Raw genomic sequence first — 25,905 nt, 5'->3', positions numbered from 1 at the left:
CACACATTTTATCAGAGGACAGACAAGGAGTCAGGATAAGAAACACACAAATAGGAAAGAGCAAGAATTCACAGGCTAAAGATTTTTGTCAGAGGCTTGGGACAAACCCTACCTCGGGGAGGAGGAGCTTTCTTAGCAACAGGAACTGGTACCGAAACTTTCTCCTCTGGGACAGGTTTCTTAGGCAGAGCTGGTACTTTAAAAACAGGTACTTTTTAGAACCTCAGTGTTGTCTCTCTGAAGCCCAGCACAAAACACAGATATACACCCACAACACACTCATAGCACAAAACTAACAAAATTAGCGTTTGCCTGGGAACATACTATTCGAAAGATGGTTTCTTGGAAAGATGGAGACACAATACCTTTTGGTGGCGGAGCTTCTTCCACTTTCCGAGGAGGAATAGGTCTTTTTCCTTCGGGAACTTTCTTCTTTGGTATTTCTGGCACTTAAAGGATAGTATTTGATTTTAAAATTCTCAGAAAGGCAATATAAACGAGCAACACCAAACTGGCAGGCCCATTAACGAAGACATGCAATTACAGAAGCTTGAAGGAAAGACAGATATTTCATGGAGCGAGGACCGAGTACCTGCTGGTGGTGGCGATTCCTCTCTCTGAGTAACAATGGTTATTTTTTCTTCTGTGACAACCCTCTTCTGTACTTCGGGAACTTGAAAAGACATTAATTTTGAGAAGTGACTTTATATTTTCCAAAGCAGCTAATGTACAGTTATTTTTTTTTTTTTAAGAAAAGTAGGCAGGTGGACAGACACACTTGCTGAATTCTCACTCACCCCATAAGCCATTCATTTTGAATTTAACTAACTAAATTAAGAGGCAATTAAACACCAAAATGTTTTGTACTCGAGATGTATAAATAGGGCTTTTTCTTTTCTTTTTTTACTTCTTTTCTAAGTAAGTCACTGTACCTTCGGCTGGGGGAGCTTCCTTTTTCTTTGCAACAGGAACAGGAATCTTTTCTTCAGGAACGGGTTTCTTGGGCACCCCTGGGACTTAAAGTTTTTAAAACAGAATGTTAGTTCAGGTACGTATCACTTTTATGAATGGACATAGGCACACACAAAGATCTTTCCATAGTTCATTAGCATTGTTATAGATTTTCTGTGCTTTGGCAAAATAATGCATACAAGTAAACTAGAGTGTTATAAAGGTCACAGCGTGATAAATGTCCCAGGGGATGTTACAGAGGCATTTAGGAAATTAAAATAAGTTAAATACACAGAAGCATGTGTATAGAATCCACTCTCTCTTTAGACACTGATATGCTTTTGATAAAAACAAATTTGTCAGCAATTATAGAGTATGAATATAGTATAAAATCTCTTTATGCTTGAGAAATGGAATCCACAGGACAATGGTTTTAAGTTATCTAAGACTATTTTAGACTGAGACTAAGAACTCTTTAGAATAGTTGTATCTATATTTCACATTCCCCTCCCCTTCCCCTTCTGATATTTTTTTGGTTTTCTTGCAGTGTATACAAAACTTAGGAAACGTATTATTCTAGAGAGAGCCTCTCAATCTGACGTCCATGTGTCAATGGCTTTGGAGAGTTCTGTGTATACAATTTCGGGAGTATGTGCATACGTGATTTTCTCTAAGAGGCTCAATAGCTTTTAATAGGAACCCTGACCCAGCATAGGCTGACGATGGGTTTAGTTTATTTATGCTAGTGTTGATGATGTTCCACTTTCAATTGGCAGATGTTATTTTAACAGCCTGCATTATTGGCAATAAATATTTCCACTTTAAATAAGATATTGGCAGTTTTTGTGAACCCCTGCACCTCTATATCTTCACTTACAATATTCTCATGTCATTATACATATATATATATACATGTGTGTATGAGTTATGTTACATACATGGGATGTTCACACATGTACACATGTCAGCATGTGTATTTGTTTATTCAGAAACAGACATGCCTCCTTCAGGTGTGATCAGTGGCTTTGATATTAGTAATATCACTTTTTCATTATAATCATTATATTTTCATATGCTCATTGTATTTTAATGATTAGATAATCAGAAATCATTTTTTAAAATCACTTGATTAAAGAAAAAGTCCCAGAATTCTGAAAGAGCCACAAGTTTGAGAAAGTAAAAAGCAGGTTTGATTTAGGAAGAAATTGAAAACACTGGTGAGTCAGGCAATAAGGAACTACTGAAGTTCCTTTCAGTAAGCCTGGTTTCTCCTAAATTAAATGATGTTGAATTCTTACTGAATCTCTCTATAATTGACCAGTTTGTAGCTTCATGGCCTCCATAAGATAGTATCTTTTATCATCCAAACCAAAACCAAACCAAAACAAAACAACAAAATAAACAAACACTAAATCCAGAACACCAAAGTAACGGACTGGCACATTTGAATCTAAATGTGAAAGATCCCCTGACTAGCTAAGTAGATAACTGCAACGTTTATGACAAATATTGTTGTTCTATTAATGTCTCAAGAAATATGGTGAAAGTACATGTCAAAAATCAATATATTTCCAACTATTGAGGATGCGGCGTCACTGATGTCTCGGAAGAGTGGCAGCTGCGAGCAGTGCTGTGTGCCTTTCTATCTAGTTAACGTCCAGTTCTGCCAACACCCTGCAGTTGTCAGTCTTTGGGTCTTATCAAGACTCATGAAAGCATTTTTCAATCAAGACAAAGTCACATCTATGAGGAGAATTTTTTTTCCCCTAGAAACATGCCTGAAGAAATTGAGTTTCACAAATATTTCTTCTTTCTCTAAGAGAGGGAAGATATTAAAAATTCAAGATAGCTGTCTGATGTAGTTAGTTACTTTTCTTAGTAACACTTTTTGGTGGTACCTTTGGAATGTTCAATATCACAAATAATGTATGTCAAGAGTATGAGCCCCGAAGCTGACAAACAAGTGAAAAATACATGGGGCGTGTAAAAGACTTAAAATAGAAAGACGGCACAGTGCATATAAAGACCAGGTAAAGCAAGGGACTCCCATTCGGGGCACAGGGTTACCCATGACCAGTCTGATGTACCTTTTGGGGGAGCGGCAGGTTCCTTCTTGGGTACAGGAACGGGCTTTTTCTCCTCTGGCACAGGTTTCTTGGGAACTTCAGGAACTTTAAAGATACCATTTTTGAAAAAAATGTTGAGAATGTCTAGTCTTCTTCTGAGACACTTAAGATTACATTAAAGCATAAATACTCAGTAAGAACACAAGAATTTAGGAAGCATTTGACGACAATGTCTGGCAAATACATCAATACCATAGAGACATCACATACGTTACATGAAGCTGACAAAGACCCAATTAGCATAGTCGGGAGTCTAAAAATGGTACTGGTATTTGTATAACACATTACCACACATTTATGAGGGCAACATACACGGAATTAAACATATTACAAATCTTTTGAAGATGGTCCTTGGTTAAAATACAGTTCTCATAGAAAAAGAGACAAGAGGGCCGACACTAAGAAAAAATTTAAAAATATATTATTCTACCTTTGGCTGGTGGGGGCTCCACCTTTTTAGGAGTGGGAACAGGAACCACTTCTGGGGCAGCTTTCTTAGGTGGCTCGGGGACTTTAAAAACAAATGCACTGTTTTTTAGAAAGCGTGTATTTTGACAAGGCAAACATTGTTGCAAGACTTAGAATTAAAATAAAGAATAGATATTCCCGTTTTATACCAACTGAATGCAAGAAAGTAATGTGTTAGAAACAAGAGTAAAGGGAAATGGACGAATAACTAACTAGGACATGCTGTGACTGTTATTCGCCTTTAACTACAGGAGCCTCCACATCCCCAGGAACAGCTAGGAGCACCCTTTCCTCAGACACTAGTTTTAGAAACATAACTTTAATGAAGCAGCTACATTAGAACAATTGCATTAGATTATCTCAAGTATCTTCCGTACTCTAAATGTTTAAGAATTTGACAGGGGTGGGACGGGGTGGGGTGGGATGGGACTCGGGGAGTGGTGGAGCCCTAATTTGTAGCTGCTGCCAATTTTTGAATTCTAGTGTCTGTCGAGGTACAAATACTCTCATATTGGCCAGCAACCATGACATCATGATTGTGGATTAGGAAGAGATGTGCAATAGCACACCATTTATCTAGTGTTTCCCTCACGCAGATACAATCAACTTAAACAACTTCGAAAAAAAAAAATATATATATATGGCAGTAAAATAGGGAGTAATGAGTGTTGAGTGTTTATTAGCATAGTGTATTAAAAATGTAATTTATTTAACTGTAAGCTTAAGTAATTTAACTTTCAATAATGGAGGTATTAAACACTGGGTAGCAAAGTTCCTGAAAATTTAACCATCAGCTCTGGTGAGCTGGTACTTCCAAACAGCTGGTCACTAGATTGTAAGCTCCCTAAAGTGCGGACAGAGCCTCCAGTATCTTTCGTTTCTCTCTCCTGTACCCTCCTCCTGGTTTTCCCATCTCCCTCCTGTGATGCCCTTTGTACATAGTGACTGTGGGTGTACTGACTATGTGACTAAATCTATTATTTAATACTAAAGGCCTGATGCATGAAATTCATGCAACGGGTTTGGTCCTCGCAGCCTGGCTTCGTCCAGAAGGTCATCCGGAAGGTCGTTCGGCTGTCTGGTCTAATTAGCATATTATGCTTTATTATTATAGATGAACATATTCAGATATTTACATGGAAATTTTAAAAGATATTAGAGACTTAGAATGCATCAATACCTTTTGGTGGAGGTTCGATCTCTTTGGAAACAGCAACATGAATTTTCTCTTCAGTAACAGTTTTCTTTTGTACCTCAGGAACTTGAAAAAATGTACATTTTCATTAGTGGTATACCACATTGTGAGTGGTAATTGTAATTTACAAAGAATATTGAAATACAAATTAAAATGGAGACACATGAGAAATGAAAAGATGACAGGGAACTACAAGGAGACAGAGATGCCTATATAACCAAAAATTAGATAAGAAGAGGAAAATCCATCTGAAGCCCTTCTATTGAGCCCCCCAAATTCAAATTTGCCTTATACCTGTTACTGTCACCTCCTCCTCTGTGTGAGAAGCAAAGAACATCTTTTCTTCTGAAATAACCATCTTCTTTGTATGCACAGCTGGTACTTGAAAGAGAATATTTCATGTTAGTGTTTATTTTTCTACAGCAACACAGCAGATCAAATACATAGGTCATACACTATATTTGTGTTTAGACACAGGATGAGTGGGTTAATATGACAGCTTGAGAATAAATTCAGTGTTCACAGAAAACAAATTATGTTTGATCTACAGGGACAAATGACCCATGCAGCCTTTATCAAACATTATTAAATGAGAATCAAATAGACACAACTTCTTCACATGTAATGTGGTGTGTTTCCCAATCTGGTAGGGTTTTTCTATGTACGTGAGAGGATGGGAAATATTCTATGCATGGAATGCATTGCATAGTAAAGTTAGAAGACTATTCCATTCAACACAAAGCCTTCCTTTAAAAAATTATGTAATTATAAAGTAAAACCAGAAACAAAGATAATGTTATTATTTTGTTAGATTATACATATGTGAAACTCAACATAAGATGAATATTATGTAAGAATGTCTTTATTTTGGTGGTTCCAGATTTGTGAATTGTTTAGTAATATATGTATACATATCCATATCCATTAAAAAGGGATTAAAACTTGTAGCTGGAAGACAAAGATATATACCTTTCACTTCAACAACTTCTTCCTGCACTGGAGTCCGAGAGGGTTTTTGTGGAACAATCTTCTTGGAAACTTCGGGTACTTAAAAAATATGTACAAATATATTTGTATTGTAAAGAAGAATGCTTTGCACACAATTTTAAAATATCTTAGTTTAGATGCTACAAATAACTAACGTGTATATATCAGCAAACAGGTTATTTGTGCCCAGAAGACTAGACGTGTTTTAAATGGTAATACCTTTTGTGACTTGGACGGTTTCTTCCTCTATTCTTCGAGAAGTCTTTTCAATTTTTTCAACTACTGGCTTCTTTACAACTGCAAGTATTTTAAAGAAATTGCAGTGCTTTTAGACCTTCTATTAACATAGTTTTGCTCTCTCTATATATATGTGCGTAACTTTTTGTAGAAAGAGACAAATTTGGTGCTCTGAACTTTAAGTATAAGTTTCTGTACTTCAAATAGTTTGGTTATATTTTATTTTATATTTACCGTAATAATCTTTTTAACATTTAAATTTTTTTCCTCTAAGTGAATTAGATATTCTTAGAAAAAGATTCATGGATACAATAAAACTTAGAGAAGAAGTTGTGCCTATTGGATTGAACTAGTGATTTGTACACTTTTGCCAAATAAGCCATGATAATGACGGTGATGCTCTGATCTATCTAAATAATTCCAATTACATACCTTTAGGAGGTGGTGCTTTTTTCTTTTCAGGCACTTTTTCTGGAATTTTTCTCTCATGTGATTCTTTAACAAAAACAGAGGATGAGAAGGAGTGCTTAAATAGGTAAGTTCATGAAATCAATTAAGAATAACATGTAGTTGTGTATTGCATTTGGGATCTTCCTTGCTAACGTGATTCCTCATGATGTATTTTGAAGCAGGATCACTCAGAGGTGCAGCAAGGCAGTGAATATAAAATGTGAACTCCCTGCTTCAGAAAATAGCATTTGGAATTTAATCTTATTAATGGGACTAAATGATGCAACTTACAACGTCAAAGCATGAAAGTAACTGAAGAAAACGACTCTTAAAAATGAAGTTTCTAAAGGTTTCTAGCCTTAAAAAAATGGAAATAATCATTTTATCTGTACCCACTGCTAATCAGGTTAATAACATTGAAAATATAATGAACTGAGCAAAAATAAGGAAAAGAGAAAGATCACCTGATGAATACATACCTTCATAAACCTCCTTTTGAACTTGAATGACTTCTCTTTCTCTGTAGGTCTCCTCCCACTCTTCCTCCCCTTCGTCATAACCTTCTTCCCTTTCATAGTATTCTTGCCCTTCTTCAAAGTCTTCTTCCCATTCCTCGTGGACCTCCTTTTTAGCTTCTTCCCTGATCTCTTCGTAGTCTTCCTCTGGTTCTTCATAATAAGGTTCTTCAAATGGCTCTGTGTACGGTTCCACTTCCAGCTCGTCATAAGGTTCTTCCAAAGGTTCGATGTAAACTTTCTTCTCCTCGTAGACTGCTTGCTTTTTCTCATACACAGCTTCTTTTGTCTTCTGCACCTCTTTCTGTCTGGTTATGGTTGTTATTTTCACTTCTTCAGCCTTGGAGGATACATCAATAACTTCAGGAGCTAAAATAAATAAATAAATAAATAAATAAATAAATAAATACATAAATACATAAAGATACTAGAATGTCAAATATAGCCATACAATTACTTCACTAAGTCAAAGTCAAGCTTTACATCAGTGTCATATTGGTAATTTATGTTTTCTTTGTGTTGGTTTCATTTAAATTTTTGTTGACTATGGAATTTTATCAGGAGTATCAAGATACATTCTACTCTTAATTTGAGGATTTTTCCAGGGTGAACAAATGGCATTCAGTAAATATTATCAAGTAGATACATCTTCCATTGTTTTATAGGCGCTCCAGTTTGTAAAATACCATCATTTTTTTTGGCATTCATAGTTAACATTTCTGCAGCTCACCTCTATTTAAATTCCTAACTTTCAAAACACATTTCTAATTTTAAAGCTATATTTTTTTTACTACCAAATATGACTCCTTAGCCAGTTTGATCAAGATAATATTTAAAATTGTGTAGCCAAATCAGTTCATTGCTTTTATATAACTTTTAAAAACTCTTAAAGGCTAATATTATTTATATGATCCTAAACATTTGTGTTAGCTACAATTAAAATAACCAGAGATGAACCCCTCCCCATTCTATCCCTCACCACTTCTTCCCCTATGTCCACTGCACTGGGGTTGCATAAACATCTGCCTGGGTTTCCTTTCCTGGGATTAGAGCAATATGAAATAGCCATCATTTCTAATGTTAGTTTTAATATAGCGGAGGGAACTCCACAACTTTACAATAAGCTGGAAGCCCAATATGTAAAAATAAGAATACACAGCAGAGATGTTAATCTCAGAAGTAAATAGAAGACAAATATTTACTAATGTTTTTACTTACCTTTTGCTGGAATTAAGGTGGTAGGAGGTGGGGGCTTCTTAACCTCTGGGACTTTAAAAACATAAAATACGTGTTTATGTTTAGGTCATGCATTTTTTTAATGCTTACTAATCCTGTGCACTCTTGTTAGCGATTTGTATATTATAATCTGTAACTACTACTAACAACAAATGCTTTCATAATATCCAAATGTAGAAATATCCATTCACCAGAAATGCTATGCAATGCCATATTATATATATTTTTAGAGAGAGAGGGAAAGAGAGAGAGAAATATTGATTTGTTGTTTCATTTATTTACGCATTCATTGGTTGAAGGATGGAACCTACAACCTTGGTGTATCAGGATGGTGCTCTAGTCCAGTGGTTGCCAACCTTTTGGACCTCACGGACCCCCAGTGGCCCACGGACCACCAGTTGGCGACCCCTGCAATATGATATTCATGAAAAATACAGGAAATCTGAAGTTGTATTCTAGTTTAGGTTGATTTAAAATAATTTAAATTAGAATTATGCATATAAGCCTAACCAATGGACACAGACACCAGGGAGGTGAAAGCATGAGTGGGGGGGATGGGGGGACAATGGGGCGATAAGGACACATATGTAATACCTTAATAAAGAAAAAATAAAAATAATTTAAATTAACATGAAACATGAGAATATTCAATATGTTTAATGTTAAAAGTTAGTGCATGTTTATTTTTTTCATTGATTAACTAAAAAATTCAGGAAATATACATGCTTTTTGAGCTTTCTTTTATTCCATAATATTTCACAAGTGACCACTCAGAAAAAAAGTCTCAGTGAGTGGCCCAGTGCTCCTGGATTCTCCTTCTCTTAGGAGGTTGTTGTACTCTAATTTTAGTCAATATATTTACCCAAAGGGGCAAATAAACTTGCCTATTTAAATTTAGTTCTCCTTTTTTTCCTAAACACATTCCAGGATATAATAAAAATTCATGTAATTGAATTGAATTTTTAAAAAAGGGTTTTGTGTATTTTTATCTGCACATATTGGCATTGACTTAGATGAACCAGGAAGGATGCTAAGTTGGGCTGGAGCAGCCAGCTGAAATTCCCATCAGCCCTTGACCTTTCACTGTGTGACTTGATCAAGACTAGCTGTTGGATAGAAGGTCGTGCCTTCTTCATATCACCATCTAGGGATAACAAGAATCTCCAGGGTTGCCATTGGGTGTCAGGGGCAGACACAGGCACAGGAGGACAGGAAGGAAAAAAGGAAGTTGAGAAAGAGAAAGTGAGGACTGACTCCAAGAAGAGGGTGAGAGTAAGTGAGGGAAGAGGTATCATTTCCTTAATTCAAACTCTTACCTTCCTCTTCCCTCCACTATTTGGGATTCAAAATTTGTAACCAAGAGAAAAGCAGTAAGCTCCTACTTTGACTAAATTAATTGTAATACCTTCAGGTGGTGGTGCCTCTTCTTTGGGCTTTGTGACAACTTTTTTGGTATCTTTCTTCACAGCTTTTTTAGTCACTAAAAAATAAGATGTCAGATGTAAATAACGAAAATGTTTTCAGGAAACTAGGAGGTATTAAGATATTTTTTCATATGTTTTGATGGTAAAAAGAGACAGCACATTATTGCAAGATACCTGGTTCAGAGAGATCTTGGACTAGAATGCAGAAACATTTTTTTTAGAGGGAGTTAGAATATGTAGGGTGATCTTACATTTTCATTGATTGTATGCCTGCTTCATGTTAACGTTCTCAAAACATTCAGAATGAACCCAAGTGATATCATAAATAGAAAAGGTAAACATTTTCATCTTTATTTCACTTATGTAAGAACACTTTAAATTGTCAGGAGAAAGAATAACACGTGAATCAGTAAAATTAAAGCCCTATCTATGATATATTGTGGACATTTTCTTTTGCTGTTGCCAATGTTATAGTTTGATCGTGCTCCTAATCCATAACTTGATTATAGCTCCCAATATACATGAATAAATAACACTGTTTTCAATCTTTAAAATATGATTTAATTTCTCAAGTTTCCCTGTGGGCAGTTGAACTTGGTCATGTTGACAATAATACTTAAAGATTTAATCATTTATTAAAATGAATTATTATTCCTGACAATAAATATAAATGGAAATCTAATTTATGATTTTTGACTTTTGTTCTTCTCTGCTTTCAGAAGTGGATGAAACATATTTGACTATGTTCATATAAATGATAAAAAATGATTTTCTTTGTTATTGAGATTGTATTAGTCACAAAACTAGAAGTTTTTTGTCTGTGTGTATGTGTGTGTATGTGTGTGTGTGTGTGTGTGTGTGTGTGTGTGTGTGTGTGTGTGTGTTGTAAACTGAATTTCTCCTGAGCCAGGCTGAAAAATAGCTCCACCTTTTAACACCAACTGGAGTGGGTTGTATGGGACTAGCATGTCAAACTCAGGAAACTGCTATAGTAGTGGTGGCTTAGCTATGAAAAAATGTGACTTGGACATGTAGAATCTTTTCCTGGTGATGCTGGAAAAATTCTGAAAGCAATTCTGAACTCCCCCAAACTCTAGCAAATCTTAGGCAGTCTCCTGACTAATTTAGTTCAGCAATTTGGCAGCATAACTAGTACTTATTGAAATATTTGAGAGGAGCAACTCCCTGGCACATGCAAGAGCTCCTTATTGATGAGCTCATTCGTTAGCTTTAAAAAACAAAAAATCAAAAGTAGTAAAGATAGCTTTAATCATATATTTTAAACAAAATAGTAAAGTTTAGAGTATTTAACATTGTAATTGAGAAAAACAACACAAACTATAATTTTTAATTTGACTATAAAACGAATGTGATTTATTTCCATAAGCTTCACTAGAAATCAACTGTACTATTTTATTATGTAGTAGAAAAATATGAAACGTGAAATCAGTTCGACATTAATGTTTAAGTAATTCCATTAAAATAAAATATTTTAATATTAAGCATTGTTTTTGGTTTGTCTGGCGATTTTCAGCCTGTAGGTCTATGTCGTATGCCTTTGGTTAGTTAATATAATTTTGAAAGGCAATTCCACCGTTGACCACTAGAGGGAGAATGTGTTGCATTAAACAACATTTTCCAGGTCTGCAATAGTTAAATTCTATTTTTTGACATTTAGGTAAAGAACACATACTACCTTCAATACGTTTTGCTGGTGGTTTCTTTTCTTCAGGTGATGGTAGCAACACAGGGATAGGAGGAACAGCTGTAGGAGGGATTTCTGGAAAAAAAAAATGCCATCATCAGTTAGTTATGTGGTTTGGTTTCTCATTAGGTGAAGCATAACAAAAAGTTTCAGTTCTTCAAAGGTATTATAGTACCTATTCATCTACCAGATGAAATAAAAATAGTATATATTTATAACTGTCACTACTCTTTTGCTCTGCTTTTTCATTACACAGTGAAGAACATAACATGAAAGTGTGTTCTGGCTCTCTGCTATGGTCTGGCATTGGTAATTTCCTAGCGGTAGAATATTGTTGCCCCAAACCCAGGTGTTTTGGTCCCAAATCTCACCTTCTGGTGGTACTGCTCTGATAGGCATGGTAGGGATTGGAACTCTGGAGTCAGGAATATCTGTAAAGGGACATTTAATGATCAGCATAGAGGGACTGAAAACACAGGTGTTTATTAGACAACTCAGACATGTTTGATTGTTAGGCATTTCCAACAGCAGAGCCTAACATATAGACACGAACCATACAGGCACACTTTATATGCAGCCAGGCAGACAAGTTTATTCCTTGTGGAAGTTTTTGTTCTGTGGCCGTATCAGTTGGCACGATCCTAGGTAAGGGACATTATTTCAAATTCCCCACACTCTCAAAGCCTAATGTTATTATTTATGAAAAGCATTATGCGTTAATGTTTATATTATTAATGGAAAATATTTCACCAAAAAAAGATAACATTTTTAGGGATTTTTTTGTTTGGCTTCTTCATTTACAAAATTATACGGAATGTATTGTAAGCAAGGGCTGATTTTCTTAAACTCACCAGGAGGCTTCATCTCAAGTTTGATTTCTGCAAAAGAAAAAAGCCCAGACATGTTTATATTTAGAATTGTCTCAACAGGCTACTTTGTTTCAAAGACGGCAGCGTGGTTTTAATGTGGTGCTTTCTGACCTTTGGTTGTTAAGTACAGCTCTGCTGTGCTTCTCGCTTCTCCTCTTGGCTCCAGCCGGGCAATTACTGAATAGACACCTAAGGAAAAGAAGCAGCGGACTTTTGTTTTCTGCTATATTAGTCAACAACATGTCTTTCTTTTAGATATAGTTTGTATTATTTTTACTTCTCTTTCCTAAAAAGCTATTCTATATAGAATTATAGAGTGGAAGTGTCAAGTAGTGTAGAACTACCCAAAACAGACAAGCTTTACATTATATATTCACAGGGACACTGTCAATTAAATTACCTTCGTCATCTGGGGTCACGTTGTGGATGGTCATATAGTGGCAGCGACCGTCATTCCTAAAGTTGTATTTCTGGCTCTCAATCAGCTCTGTGGGTCCTTTGTACCAGGTTACAATGGCATCATCAAAGGACACTTCGCACTCGAAGGTGGCCGACTGGTGCTCGCTCACCACGATGTTCTGGATGCGCTTTGTAAACTGAATTGGTTCAGCTGTTTAAGAACAAAGAGAGTCACAGTTAGATTGTTTAGGAAGAAATTTCTTTCACTGTGCTTTCCCCTCAGATATTTAAAGTCTCCATCTTTTGACCCAAGTGGAAAATAGCAGAAAAATGTTGAAAATATAAAACAAGAAGATGATGTACTTCTTTCCATCAGAAAACAAAAAACAAAACAATATGATCCCAATACTTAAATGTATTCCTATAGAATCAATGAAAAAAAAAGTATAATGTAGTTCCTGTAAGTCCTTAAAATATCTTTTAATTTTATCTGTGAAATGTCATACAGATGGAGTCAAATTAATTCTTATAAACCAAATACAAACTCCTAGCCAAGATCTTTTAGATATACAGCCATGAAATCGGGTCCTTTCCAAGATTTTTTTTTTTGGGGGGGGGGGCATCAGATTCATAGATGTGAGAATTACAGAATTTAGCAGAATTGTAAAGATTCATTAAATTTAACAGAATTATGGAATTTAACAGAAAACCATTAGAAAGTCACACCTTAGTTTAGATGGAAATTTGCTTCTAGTCAAAAAGAGCTATGCAAAGGAATTGCTACTTACACAAATCTCTCCCTTTTGATTTTGTATGCACTTTGAGATGTGAGTGAATGCTTTGAGTGTGTGCGTTGGGACTGAGGACACACCAGCACTCTGGGATATTCCTGATGGTGGGGCTGTAAGGGTCCTGCACACCTTGGGCCATTGGACGATGCACCAACTGCAGCCACAGTTCCACCCACCTTCAATCCGGAGCTCTGCTGAAGTTTCCAGGTCTCCGTGTTTGCAGGTGTACTGGCCCTGGTCTTCTGCTCGCACATCCGCAATGGTCAGTTTATGGACTTTGTGTTCCACTTCTGTCTTATGCCGACCTTGGGGTTTCAGGATTCTGCCATTTCTGAACCATTCGGATTTTACATTTGGCACAGAAAACTGGCACGTCATGGTGCAAGTCTGGCCTTCCTTCAAAGTAACATCCTGCAGGTGCCGTTCCCACGCAGGCTCTGTTTGGTATGACACAGCACACACTGTGTTTAATATCACAGGCAGATATGCTCAACAGTCAGCCTCACGGCGTTGTTGTTTTTAACTCTTTACTTACCAATTACTGTCAGTTTAGCACTAGCAATGTGTGGGCCACACACCAATCTATAATTTCCCTGATCTTTAAGTTGACAGTTTTTGACTCTAAGTGTATGTCGATCACCATCGATGCTTATTTCAAATTTATCACTGGGTTCCAGTTTTACAGTCCCTTTGTACCATGACAGCTTGATTTCTGGATAATTAATCTTAATGTCGATTTCAAACACAGCATCGTTATCTTTCAAAACTGTCTGATTTTCAATATCCTTGATCAGAGTGACAGGCTAGGAGAATAAAGAATTAAAATGCATTATAATCTTTCCCTTATAATTCCTGATAATAATATGTTCACTTCATTATCAGCATAATTAACTTTACCTCTGTCTGTGACAGCCTTTGCTGAATAAATGATACAAGTTCTTCAAATTCCTTTTCTTCTTTCTCTGACTTCTCTATTTCCTCAATTTCCTGAGAAGGAAAAAGAAAGGGATATGTATTACCTATGAAGTAAAATCTGAATTAGAGGATACATTATTATATTTAGCTTCCATTCTTGATGCTGCTTAGGTTCTATTCAACCATCTTATACAACTATAGGATTCTGGAAATCCAAAGGGTGTATGTTAGAGGTTTCAAATGTGAATTTGTAAAGATGATGCTATCTGCACAAGATCATACCAATCTATGTGTCTCTTCTTCTTGACTTTGCTTGAGCAGTTCAAATGCTTGAAGAAGACCGCGGAAGTCAGTGATGCCGTACATGCGGGCATATTTTTCATATTCTTTAGGATCAACATTTTTGAGAAGTTCCATGATATCAATTTCTTCTTCTTCCCCAGAGCCCCTCTTCAAGGTGGGAGCCCTAAGTAAAATAAGAAATAAACATAAATCACCTGTCTTCTACTTATTTTGAATGGTCTATCATCATTCCAAGATTATAAATGCCATTACAAAATTTTTTTTCTCACAAAGGAATAATTCTGTGTCCTTTATTTTAGAAATATTAATATCATGCTAACTGTGAAATAATAAAAAATATGAGTGTGGAGATGGAGTGGATTAAGATTGGACCATTGTTATAAAACACATAAAGTTGATCAAAGAGTTTTTAAAAAGAAAAAAATAGTGAAAACATTTTTAGTAAACTTTAGAGCCTAATGAAAGAATTACAAGGAAAATAATAACAGCAATAGAAAGCATTAATAAGGGATAAATATATCTCATGGAAAAGATGTATGGAAATTAAATGTTGATTAATTTAATAATCCAATAATTATGTTGAAACTTAAATTGTGTTGAAATTATTGGTAATTATAAACAATGTTTAAAATAGTTGATCTAGAAAATAATTCAGAGCATAAGATATCATACATAGAAACAAAAATTTCATACCTAGTCACATAAACACGTTTCTATATAGGCCATTTCCTTTGTTTACAATTTGATAATAAAAATTTATCTCTTTCTCAAACTTTCTTAGGATTATTCAGAAATCAATCTTAATGAACCACTAACTTCCGCCCAGTTATTGTGTATTTCCTTATCTTTTTATGTTAAAATGTCTGTGTGCTTATGTTCTTTCACAGTCTGAATCTTGGAGGGGATAGTCTATGCCTCTTGAGAGATCTCTTTTGCAAGTGGAAAATTATATCTTTTAAAATTAAACTTACTTTTTCAGCATTGCTCTAAGATCTCCTTCAATTTTCTCTTGTTTCTTCCTTTCGTCCACCTGCAGGTTAACATTACTTTCAATTTCACCATGTTTGTTAAATGCGACACATCGGTATAAGCCAGAATCGGTTTTTGTGGTGTCTTTGATCTCCAGCTTGGCTTCATCGCCTTTCTGCAGAATAGAAACGCGACCTCCTGGGTTGAGTTGTCTCCATTTCCCTTTTGTCCATTTCACATTAGGGATCGGATCACCGCCAACTTTTGCAATGAATGTTGCAGTGGTTTCTAAGGAGTAATGAAGACAAATAAAAAACTTAATTTTCCAAAATCACTTCTTTCAAAATTAAATCAGAAGTAAAATGTACAGGATAAGTGAAGATGTATTTTTCAGGAAGTACTTACTTTCCACCACTCTGATACTCTGAGGTTCTGATACGAAGAAGAGTTTCCCGTCTACCGCTGCTTTCTTAGCTGTTGGGACGGCGGTTGGTTTGTCTAAAAACACATTTACATGTTTTGTTATCACAATTACCTTAAGATTGTAAGGAATAATTGTCTTTATAAAGTAAGTTTTAGGAGTTTGGCAGAGTCAAAAACATCATGCATTCTAGGATTCATTATATATGAGTGGATTACAGAAAATAAAGCAATTTCATATACATTTATAACTAGTTGTAGCTGTTGCATACAGGCTGAACTACAATCATATTAGTAGTATCAAATCTTATATTCCTAGATTTGGCTTTATTATACAGATTTCCATCAGGACTATGACACCAGGATACCTTATGTCACATTATTATCATTTTGTAACTTTACTTAATTTTATCCTCTTATACAGTGAAAAGAGTTTCAAGAAATATAATGTTGAACTTGGGGTAATTTCAGACAGATTTTAATTGAAATTATTAGAGGCCTGGTGCATAAAATTCATGCACGGGGGTAGGGGGGTCCCTCAGCCCAGCCTGCACCCTCTTCAATCTGGGACATCTCTCTCACAATCTGGGACTGCTGGCTCCTAACCACTTGCCTGCCTGCCTGCCTGATCACCCCTAACTGCCCTCCCCTGCTGGCCTGATCACTCCTAACCACCTCTGTCTCGGCCCCCGCCACCGTGGCTTTGTCCTGAAGGACATCCAGAAGATGTCTGGTCTAATTAGCATATTACCCTTTTATTAGTATAGATTTCCATTAAATTATCTACACTTCAATTACTATAATAAGGGGGAAATTACCATATTGCAAATGAACAATAACTGATGTTTCTAAAAATCTATGTTCTTATTTAAATTGCAAAAAGCAAATAAATGTAAGTAGCTGTTGGTTTAATCTGAATAATACTTTTGAGGCATCTGTACCTTTAATGGTCACTTTTGATTTGGAAGTGTCACTTCCGGCCGCATTTGAAGCTTTACATACATAATCTCCCGCATCAGCTTTGGCCACATCCTTGAGTTCCAGCACAGCAGTCCCACTAGCAAAGCTGAAGCTGCATCTGTCTGAAGATTTGATTTCCTTGCCAGCCTTCAGCCACTGGATCCTGATTGGCTCCGAACCCTGGACGTGGCAGCTGAGCTGCACGAATTCTCCTTCAGTCACTGTTACTGGACTAAGGTGCTGATCAAACACAGGTGGCTTCTTAGGCTCTGGAATTAAAAAGGCATTTTAAATATAAAATAAAAAGGACCATGAAAGGAACATAAAGGCAAGTAAGTATTAAATTTCAGACAAGAAACAAGTTCTGCCTCTAACAGGTAAGACTGGTTGCTGCGGTAGAACTGAATCATGTTCCTGATTTATTTCTCTTTGAAGTCAATAGTTACATTTGTTGAATTAAAAAAAAATAAAGGTTTAAAAACAAGCAAAGAACAGATACCATGCAGGCCATAAATCACCCAAGTACCTGTGACCTGATTAAGCCCTGCAAACATTGCACTGGTAGGTATCATAACTATTGTATACACGATTGATTCTCTCCAACTTGGGTACAACTGCATTTTTGATGCACTCTAAAATCTAAGGGCTTATTGAGGAATTCTTTTAATCTAGATCAGTACTTATTTTATTTTATTTATATTTTGTTAATCCTCACCTGAGGATATTTTTCCACTGATTTTTTTTTTTAGAGGGAGTGGAAGGCAGTGGACAGACAGAGAGAGAAACATTGACATGAGAGACACATATTGATTGGTTGTCTCCTGCATGTGCCCCAACCGGGCCTAGGTATCGAGCCTGCAACAGAGGTATATGCCCTTGACCAGAATCAAACCTGGGACCCTTCAGTCCACAGGCCAACACTCTATCCACTGAGCCAAACCAGCTAGAGCTAGTAATTCTTGCTACCATTTGGGAAAGAAAGCCAACATTTGAGTAATCCATGAGCCCACATCTTAATATGTGATTTTATCTGATGTTTATCTTTAGCTATTAAATGCAGAAAATCCAATCTTTGCCCAAAGGATTTAGGATTTGAAGCAAATGTAAGCCAATGAAGAAAATATGTAACATGATACAAAGTCCATGTAGAACTCAGTGTTATGCAATGATTTTATTCAGTGATTCTGAGACCTACATATATGAATAAGGCAAAATTCACAACTGCAAATATTAAAACTTCTGTTATCTACTATTTTTTTTAAAAAAACTGTATGAATAAATACCTTCAAAATTCTATATAAAGTTGTATCAACTTAAAGGTAAAAACATCAGGAATGTAAATCATGAATATAAGCCACTGTTAATTACATATTTTTCATTTTACTAACGATGTTTTAAAACTAAACAAACTTAAAATACTATTAAATGAGTGATAAAATTTGAATTTTAAGACAATTCAAACACACACAAAACAACTCAATTATATTAACCTATTAGTGATATTAACCTAGTATCTGTGCACCATTATATGGCCAATTACATCACCAGAGTTTGTAGTCAATTCCAAGCTGCTTTTAGGAGGTTAATTTGTAAAATGGTTTTGATGAATCTGCACCATAATCATCTGGGTGAACTCATTATGGGCAGAGGATCAGATCGTGACGATCCTCTTAAACAATATAGTCTATCTTTGCCTCAAGCTATGACTATCTAATTAAATATGTCTTCCAGAATGAGATGCAGTAATATCATTCCACTCATCTATTTTTTCTTTGTAAGCAAATTTACTCTTTTATCTGGGATTAATGTTCATTTACAGGCTAAAAGCTTTGGGCAATATATGTCAAACAATAATCCTTTAGAAATATGTTTATAAAAGAGAATGCTCCAGAATGTGATATAACTTATAATAAGAAAAGCTAATGCAGTATTCAGTGATAAAAATATAAGAATATATCAAAATAAATGTGCTTCATAAAAATTTATATGTCATTTATGCATGAGTTTCAAAGTAGACTTAGACTTCTTACTGCATGAGAGAATTTTAGGATGGGATTTACTAGGTAAGATTTTTAGTCCAGCTACTATATGACCTCTTCTTAGGTCAGCCATGCAATTAAGTTACAAACAATATATATTTTAAGTAAACATCTGGAATTTTGGTAAGTCAATTAAATAATATATATTTATTTTCATTATAACTGACTTGGTCGACAGAATTGAAGAAGAAAAGCACATGTCAGAGGCAATGCACACGACTACCTCATAGGCGGTGAAGAAAAACACAACAGTCTGGGGGCCATGCAGATAACTAACCTTTGATGACAACGGAAGATGTACACAGAGCAGAGCCTGCATCATTCGACACTTTGCACGTGTACAAACCGGCATCGCCCATGCCCGCCTTCTTGACTTGCAGCAGCAGTATGTTGTTCTTGAATGTGATTTCACAGTTAGAAGTTGGATGTATCTCTACATTATTCTTGTACCAAGCTGCAGTGATTGGCTGGGAACCGGCCACACGGCCCTCAAGTTTGAAAGAATTCCCTTCTGTTTCTTCTACTGTCTCTGAGAGCTTTTTAGTGAAACTTGGTGGGGTTAGCCGCTCTGTAAGAAATTAAAGGTACACATGAAGTGGAGTCCAGAAGTAGTTATTACCATGAGGTTTTTCAAAAAAAAAGAAGTCATCTTTTTTCATTAAAACTCAATGCTGATCAACTAAATAGACAACATCAGTGTGTGTTCCTGAACATCTTAGCCTCCTCCCAAAGCTTATTCTAAATTGTTAGCTGATTTAAGAGATAGAGAATAAGGATAACGAATGGCCATGAACAGAACCAGATAGATGTAAAAATATAAAAGGGAGGGTGGTCTTAGGATTATGCAGAATATGTACAATTTTAGAGAAATACAGATTTAAAGAGATCACTTGTTCTCTAAAGAAACCTACATCCTATTAATCATTTTCATGCCATTTGTTTTTAAAAATGTGTCCTTAATTACATTTGTCCTAAAAACTGCACACTTAGAATAAAAAATGATGACGTTTTGTCTGACACATGCAAAATAAACCATACCTTTTATATTAAGTTGAGCTGTGCAGGAGTCCTTTCCCACCTCATTCACAGCATGGCAGGTGTACTGTCCAGAATCTCCCTTGTCTACTTTCAGAATTGTCAGGTGGGCAGTGTTTTCCAGGTAACTAATCTGGTAGTTGCCACCACTTCGTATCTCTCGGTTGTCCTTGGCCCAGCTGACTTTTATCGGTTGTGTCCCAGTAACGTGGCACTCAAAGTCCGCACTGTCTCCCACCACCGCATCCACGGGGGCAATGTGGATGTCAAAGAAGGGTGGGTTCTTCCCCTCTGCGAGGAGAGCAGAAAGACAAGGTTTCAGGCTCCCTGTCTGGACCATCCCAGTTTACAGAAATCATGATGTTTTCTCCCAAATTTTGTACTTGATTATGAAACTTTTCATTACAGAAACAGAAAGAAGTTTAAGAATCCACAAACCTGTGAGAATGAGTCTGGCACTAGAAGAGGCAGACCCTATAGGATTTGTAGCTGTGCAGGAATATTGGCCTGCGAGGCTCCGGTCTGTTTTAAAGATATTGAGGGTGGCTACCTTATCTAAAAAGGATGTTTGAACATTTGGGCCATCTTTCAATGGCTTGCCATCCTTATACCAAGACACGGAGAGAGGCTCTGATCCAGTTACGGCACATTCAAAAACAACCGGCAGCCCAACTGTTTCTTGAACATCTCTCAATTGTCGAGAAAACGACGGTGGAAGTTTTTGCTCTGTAAGAACAGAATTGAAGTATTAAACACTTCTGGACATTTTAAATTTACTGACTATTCTCACACTTATTGTTAGATAGATAATGCCATTTCTCCACGTCTACAAATGCATCAGGAGGTGTTAACATTTCTAGAATAACTCGGACCCAAAGGAAAACATGCAAACTTTTGGAGCAACAGTGTGTCACTCTTGAGGCCAGCCTAATGCACAGTAGGTGCAAAGCCAATAGAGAACTTGACCGGCTTAGGTACATCTCCAGGTTTGCAGCAGGCCCTCCTACTTTTCAAGACTGCCTTCTAGCATTTTGAATGACACACTCAGAGGGTGGGATTTTAAAAATATGGTCCCTCATGTTTCTTAAATATTTAATTAGAGACCCAAAGGACTACATGATCCTTCCAACTGAAGATTTAGTCATCTTATCTCTCTCTGGGAAGGCCATGAATTATAGGTGGGAATTCATGTTTGACTTTTGGGCAATATATGTGACATATATTGATATATTCTGTAACCTGCTCATTACATAAGCAGATTAATATGCTCATTACATAAGCAGAAAATTTTGCATTTGGAAAGAATTTCCTAAAAAGAATGCTCTCATGAGATACTTTAAATCTAGTTCAAAAGAAATACAAATTCGTTCACTTCTGAAATATTTCAGTCACCTTGAACAGTGAGGAAAGTTGATGAAGAGACTTCTCCCACACTGTTTTCAGCTCTGCAGATATATTCTCCGCTGTCATGACTGCCAACCTGGTTGAAAACCAGGGTAGCAACATTGTTCCTGAAATGCATCTTGTAGGTGGCAGTGGGTCTCAGCTTTGTATCTCCTTTGTACCAGGACACGGCAATTTCAGGGGTTCCAGCAAGTTGGCATTGTAATGAGGCAGAATCTCCAACAGTCACCTTAACAGGTTCTAACTGCTTGACAAAATACGGTGGTTCTGCAGGCAAGAGAGATAATGAGCCATGAAGGAGACAGGCCAGCATGCTTATTTATATACTAGTAGCCCGTTTGCACGAAGATTCGTGCAATAGACCTTCATTCACCTGGCTGCCTGCACCAGTTTTCTGCCGGCACCAGGGACCCAGGCCTTGGCTGTGGCCACCGCCTTCTGCCTTTTTCAGGGTCGGGGCTTGGCCCCGGGCGGTGGCCTTGGGCTCCGCGGCACCCAACATCCTTGCTAAGGATCGCAGGAGCCGACCCCCAGTGGTTTCCTGCCATCCTTGCAGGCTGCCCACTGGTGCCCAAGGCCAGGAAAGCCTCCGCCCCAGGCTTTCCTGGCCTTGGGCTCGCTGCACCCAGCGTCCCTGCTACCGATCACAGGAGCCGACCCCCAGTGGTTTCCTGCGATCAGTGCAGGCTCCCCGCTGGTGCCCAAGGCCCGGAAAGCCTCGGCCCCTGGGACCCCCGGGAGTGGCGGGAGGGGCGGGATGGGCACGGCCAAGCCCCCCAGGTGGCCAATTGACCCGGAACCCCCGGGAGGGGCGGGAGGGGTCGGGCCAAGCCCCCCCGGGTGGCCGATGGACCCCCGGGACACCCGTAAGCGGCGGGAGGGGCGGGATGGGCCTGGCCACGCCCCCCAGGTGGCCGATAGCCCCCCTGGAACCCCTGGGAGGGGCGGGAGGGGCCGGCCACGCCCCCCCGGGGTGCCGATCGCCCAGCCATGCTCCCCCGGGGTGCTGATCGCCCCAGGCACCCCAGGAGCAGCGGCATGGGTCCGGCCACGCCCCCCGGGGTGCTGATCGCCCCAGGCACCCCGGGGAGCGGCGGCATGGGTCCGGCCACGCCCCACGGGGTGCCGATCGCCCGGCCACGCCCCCCCAAGGTGCTGATTGCCCCAGGCACCCGGGGAGCGGAGGCATGGGTCCGGCCACACCCCCCGGGGTGCCGATGGGCCCGGCCACGTCCCCCCGGGGTGCCGATGGCCCCAGGCACCCCGGGGAGCGGCGGCATGGGCTCGGCCACGCCCCCCCCCCCCCCCCCCGGGGTGCCGCCATCTTAATCTTCTCAACAGCGCATATGCCACCTGGAGTCCCGCCCCCAGCCTCCTGCCGGCCCAATCGTGGGCATAGCGGAGGTGCGGTCAATTTGCATGTTTCTCTATTATAAGGTAAGATAAAAGTAGGAATGTACAGTCATAACAAACCTAGGATCTGTATTTGTGCTGAACAGGAGTCTTTTCCCGACGCATTTTCAATGTAGCAGTTGTATTGCCCTGAGTCCTCCACTGTGGTACTTGGGATTTCCAGGATGGAGGATTTTTCCGTTGTGGTTATAGTACACCTCTGAGAAGGAGTTATATTTATGCCATTTTTCTTCCATGTAACCGAAATGGCTGGAGTCCCAGTGTACGTGCCTTCCAGGATCAGGGCTTTTCCTTTCTCTAGGCTGTAATCATTGAGCCTCTTCACAAATTTAGCTGGAGCTATACACAAATTGGAAATGGGAAATCAAACACACATACATACAGATGTAGACTTGTCTATTAAGTCATGTATGCTAACCAGGAAGGTGCGGGACATCAAACAAACCTTTGACATGGAGACGTGTTGTGCAAGAAGCTTTGCCAGCTTCATTCGTGACTATGCAGGTGTATTCTCCACTTTGTGAGGTGTCCACATCAAACAACTCCAGTTCAGCAACTGACTCTTCCAAAGACACATTGCACCTGTCCCCTGGCACTAGTTCACTGCTGCCCTTGAACCAGCTGACACTGAAAGGCGGCGTTCCCTTTATGATGCTTGTGAAAGTTACATTGGCTCCAGTCAAAACATCCATGGCATCAGGTTTCTGAACAAAAGATGGTGGTTCTAAACAAAAAAAGCACACAGCAGAAAAATTTAATATTTTTGACTTGTGATGACCAAAGGCTTATAAATTATGAAACCAAGTTCTATTTTTACTGTAGTCTTAACAGACCTCTCACAGTCAAAGGAGCACTGCATTCATCGGAACCAGCCACATTCGTAGCTACACAGGTGTAGTCACCAGCATCTGATTCTTCCAGCATGTTCACAGTTAAAGCACACGTGTTGTCTGTCAGGGTGGTCTGGTATTTCCTTCCACTGCTGATCTCATTTCCCTCATGAAACCAGGAGACAGAGATTGGAGGCGATCCATAGACTTTGCACTCCATTACAACTGAAGAACCAGATAGACCATTCGTTTCTTTCAGTTTTCTTGTGAATGAAGGAGGAATAGTTCGGTCTAAATGTGATAAAAGTCAAACAAACAGGGACATCAGTTATAAAATGATTTGAAAAGAGATTTACTGTCTTTTTGATTGGATACACCTAGATCCCTTTGGTTCTTTTGCAAGGGTATCAAAGAATTCCCTATAGGGTCATACGATTGAAAGCCTTGAGGATCAATGGGCAGGATGTGCTAGTTGACTTATTAGGGTTATTGGTTCTCTTTGCTATGACTCATTATATGGCGAATTATTCAAGTGTAAGTGATAGGGGAAGACCACTTTATCCCTTTTCAGGGATTCAGTTTTACTCCTATAATTCCGAATTGTGAAATTTCTCAATGAGAAAGGGATATAACTTTTGAACTTGGTCTTCTAACTCTAGCTATGTTACCTCTGGTTTTACTGATTCAGAGGATGTCAGACTCATGTAATGCTGTAGAAGATGGATCTTCCCCTACATATATATGTAAATCAGGAACGACATTATAATAACACTGCAACAAAAGCCTAACCAACCAACCTGACACTTGAACTGAGGCTGTGCAGCTGTCTTTGCCAACAGGGTTTTGCACCTCAAAGCTGTATACCCCACTGTCTCTGGGGGCTACGTTGATAATCTTAAGACCAGATACTTTGTTGAAGAAGCTTATTTTGTATTTGCTGTCACTTGTCAGTTCTTTTCCATCCTTAAACCACTTAGTAGTGAGTTCAGGTGTGCCAGTGACTATGCATTCCAATGTACAGGTGTCTCCTGTGGTAACTTTTATGGATTCTGGCTTTTCCACAATTGCTGCAGGTTCTAAAACAAGATAAAATTGCATCCAAATTTTAAAATCAAATAGAAAAACGAAAGAAAATGTGGACACTGGTAAGTGTACGCCTTGTGTTCATCATAACATCCTATTTGTACTGACCGAGAACGGACAGTGTAGCGAAGCACTCCTGCGTCCCAGCATCATTTTTGATCTGACAGGTGTACTTCCCAGCATTGGCTATTTCTGCTCTTGAAAACTGTAGGGTTGCAGTATTTTCTGAATAAGAAATCCATATGTTGTCACTTTCTCTAACAATTTCCCCCTTATCTTTGAACCACACTACTGAAATTGGCTCAGCGCCTTCAATAGTGGTCTGCAGCTGGACTTCTTCACCAACGACGGTAGAAATGTCACTGAGCTTCTTCACAAATCTTGGTGGTGCTGATGAAAAAGAGGCATATTATTGATTTAAAATGTGTGGGATTAATAGCATTTCCCTTAATCATGAAAGCTAGTAATCAAAGTAGTGATAATGTGTTGTTTCCATATCTTAAATAAGAGGCATTCTCGGTGATTGTGAGCAGGGACACATTAGAGTTTGCAGTAAGAAGAAAGAGTTGAACGTCTTGTACTCTCCAGCTTTCTAAATCAAATTGAAACCTATTGGAAAAATTGTTGAAGAGGATACTTGGTGCAATTTAGAAATGGGATGCACCCTAAACAAAAAGATTTGGAAAGGGAAAAAAGGGAAAAAATAGAAGAGATAGCTAGTGATAAAGAACTGGACAACAGCTAAGGGGCCAACAAAGCATTAATATTACAAGAAAAAAAGTAAGTATAAGAGAATGAAGTCACTCTAACCTTTCAGAGTGATAGAACCAACACAAGTGTCACTCCCCACATCATTTGTGGCTTTGCACTGATATTCCCCAATGTCTGCAGTGTCGACATTCAGGATGTGAATACTTGTAAGGAAGTTCTCAGACATTATCTTGTACTTCTTGCCGCTCCTAAGTTCTCTCTTGTCTTTATGCCAAGAAACTTGAAATGGGGGAGTACCCTGAAGCTCACATTCAAGATGAACATCAGTTCCTTTCAGTGTCTCAATGGGATGAGGCTTTTTGCGGAAAATGGGTGGTTCTAAAATTGGAAGGTAATTCAGTTAGGAAAAAGAAAAGAAAAATTAGGATATATTCTGCAAATATATAGTTACACGTAAGATTCAGTTTTCT

At 38.2% G+C, this 25,905-nt stretch overlaps 1 protein-coding gene across 1 annotated transcript in view; it reads right to left on the bottom strand.

Annotated features, from left to right (window-relative positions):
- Positions 1–25,905, bottom strand: part of TTN (titin) — a gene marked incomplete at its 5' end in the record, with an annotated part of 276,293 nt that overhangs the window by 156,748 nt on the left and 93,640 nt on the right. Inside the window, 36 exons of the mRNA XM_079783141.1 lie at positions 113–196; positions 366–449; positions 593–673; positions 933–1,016; positions 3,039–3,122; positions 3,508–3,588; positions 4,726–4,806; positions 5,035–5,121; positions 5,710–5,787; positions 5,947–6,024; positions 6,397–6,459; positions 6,894–7,298; positions 8,148–8,192; positions 9,571–9,645; positions 11,286–11,369; positions 11,666–11,725; positions 12,146–12,172; positions 12,275–12,352; positions 12,564–12,773; positions 13,530–13,790; positions 13,889–14,156; positions 14,251–14,340; positions 14,551–14,734; positions 15,543–15,828; positions 15,946–16,038; positions 16,902–17,189; positions 19,237–19,527; positions 19,998–20,285; positions 20,433–20,720; positions 21,387–21,665; positions 22,872–23,150; positions 23,257–23,535; positions 23,645–23,932; positions 24,439–24,717; positions 24,833–25,114; positions 25,535–25,813. Of these exons, the coding sequence (XP_079639267.1) occupies positions 113–196; positions 366–449; positions 593–673; positions 933–1,016; positions 3,039–3,122; positions 3,508–3,588; positions 4,726–4,806; positions 5,035–5,121; positions 5,710–5,787; positions 5,947–6,024; positions 6,397–6,459; positions 6,894–7,298; positions 8,148–8,192; positions 9,571–9,645; positions 11,286–11,369; positions 11,666–11,725; positions 12,146–12,172; positions 12,275–12,352; positions 12,564–12,773; positions 13,530–13,790; positions 13,889–14,156; positions 14,251–14,340; positions 14,551–14,734; positions 15,543–15,828; positions 15,946–16,038; positions 16,902–17,189; positions 19,237–19,527; positions 19,998–20,285; positions 20,433–20,720; positions 21,387–21,665; positions 22,872–23,150; positions 23,257–23,535; positions 23,645–23,932; positions 24,439–24,717; positions 24,833–25,114; positions 25,535–25,813 (6,171 nt within the window). The remainder of the gene's footprint in view (positions 1–112; positions 197–365; positions 450–592; positions 674–932; positions 1,017–3,038; positions 3,123–3,507; positions 3,589–4,725; positions 4,807–5,034; positions 5,122–5,709; positions 5,788–5,946; positions 6,025–6,396; positions 6,460–6,893; positions 7,299–8,147; positions 8,193–9,570; positions 9,646–11,285; positions 11,370–11,665; positions 11,726–12,145; positions 12,173–12,274; positions 12,353–12,563; positions 12,774–13,529; positions 13,791–13,888; positions 14,157–14,250; positions 14,341–14,550; positions 14,735–15,542; positions 15,829–15,945; positions 16,039–16,901; positions 17,190–19,236; positions 19,528–19,997; positions 20,286–20,432; positions 20,721–21,386; positions 21,666–22,871; positions 23,151–23,256; positions 23,536–23,644; positions 23,933–24,438; positions 24,718–24,832; positions 25,115–25,534; positions 25,814–25,905) is intronic.

The sequence above is a fragment of the Cnephaeus nilssonii genome, assembly GCF_951640355.1.
Source record: "Cnephaeus nilssonii genome assembly, chromosome: 10".
NCBI classification, from domain to species: Eukaryota; Metazoa; Chordata; class Mammalia; order Chiroptera; family Vespertilionidae; genus Cnephaeus; species Cnephaeus nilssonii.
This window is presented reverse-complemented; position numbering and strand designations above follow the sequence as displayed.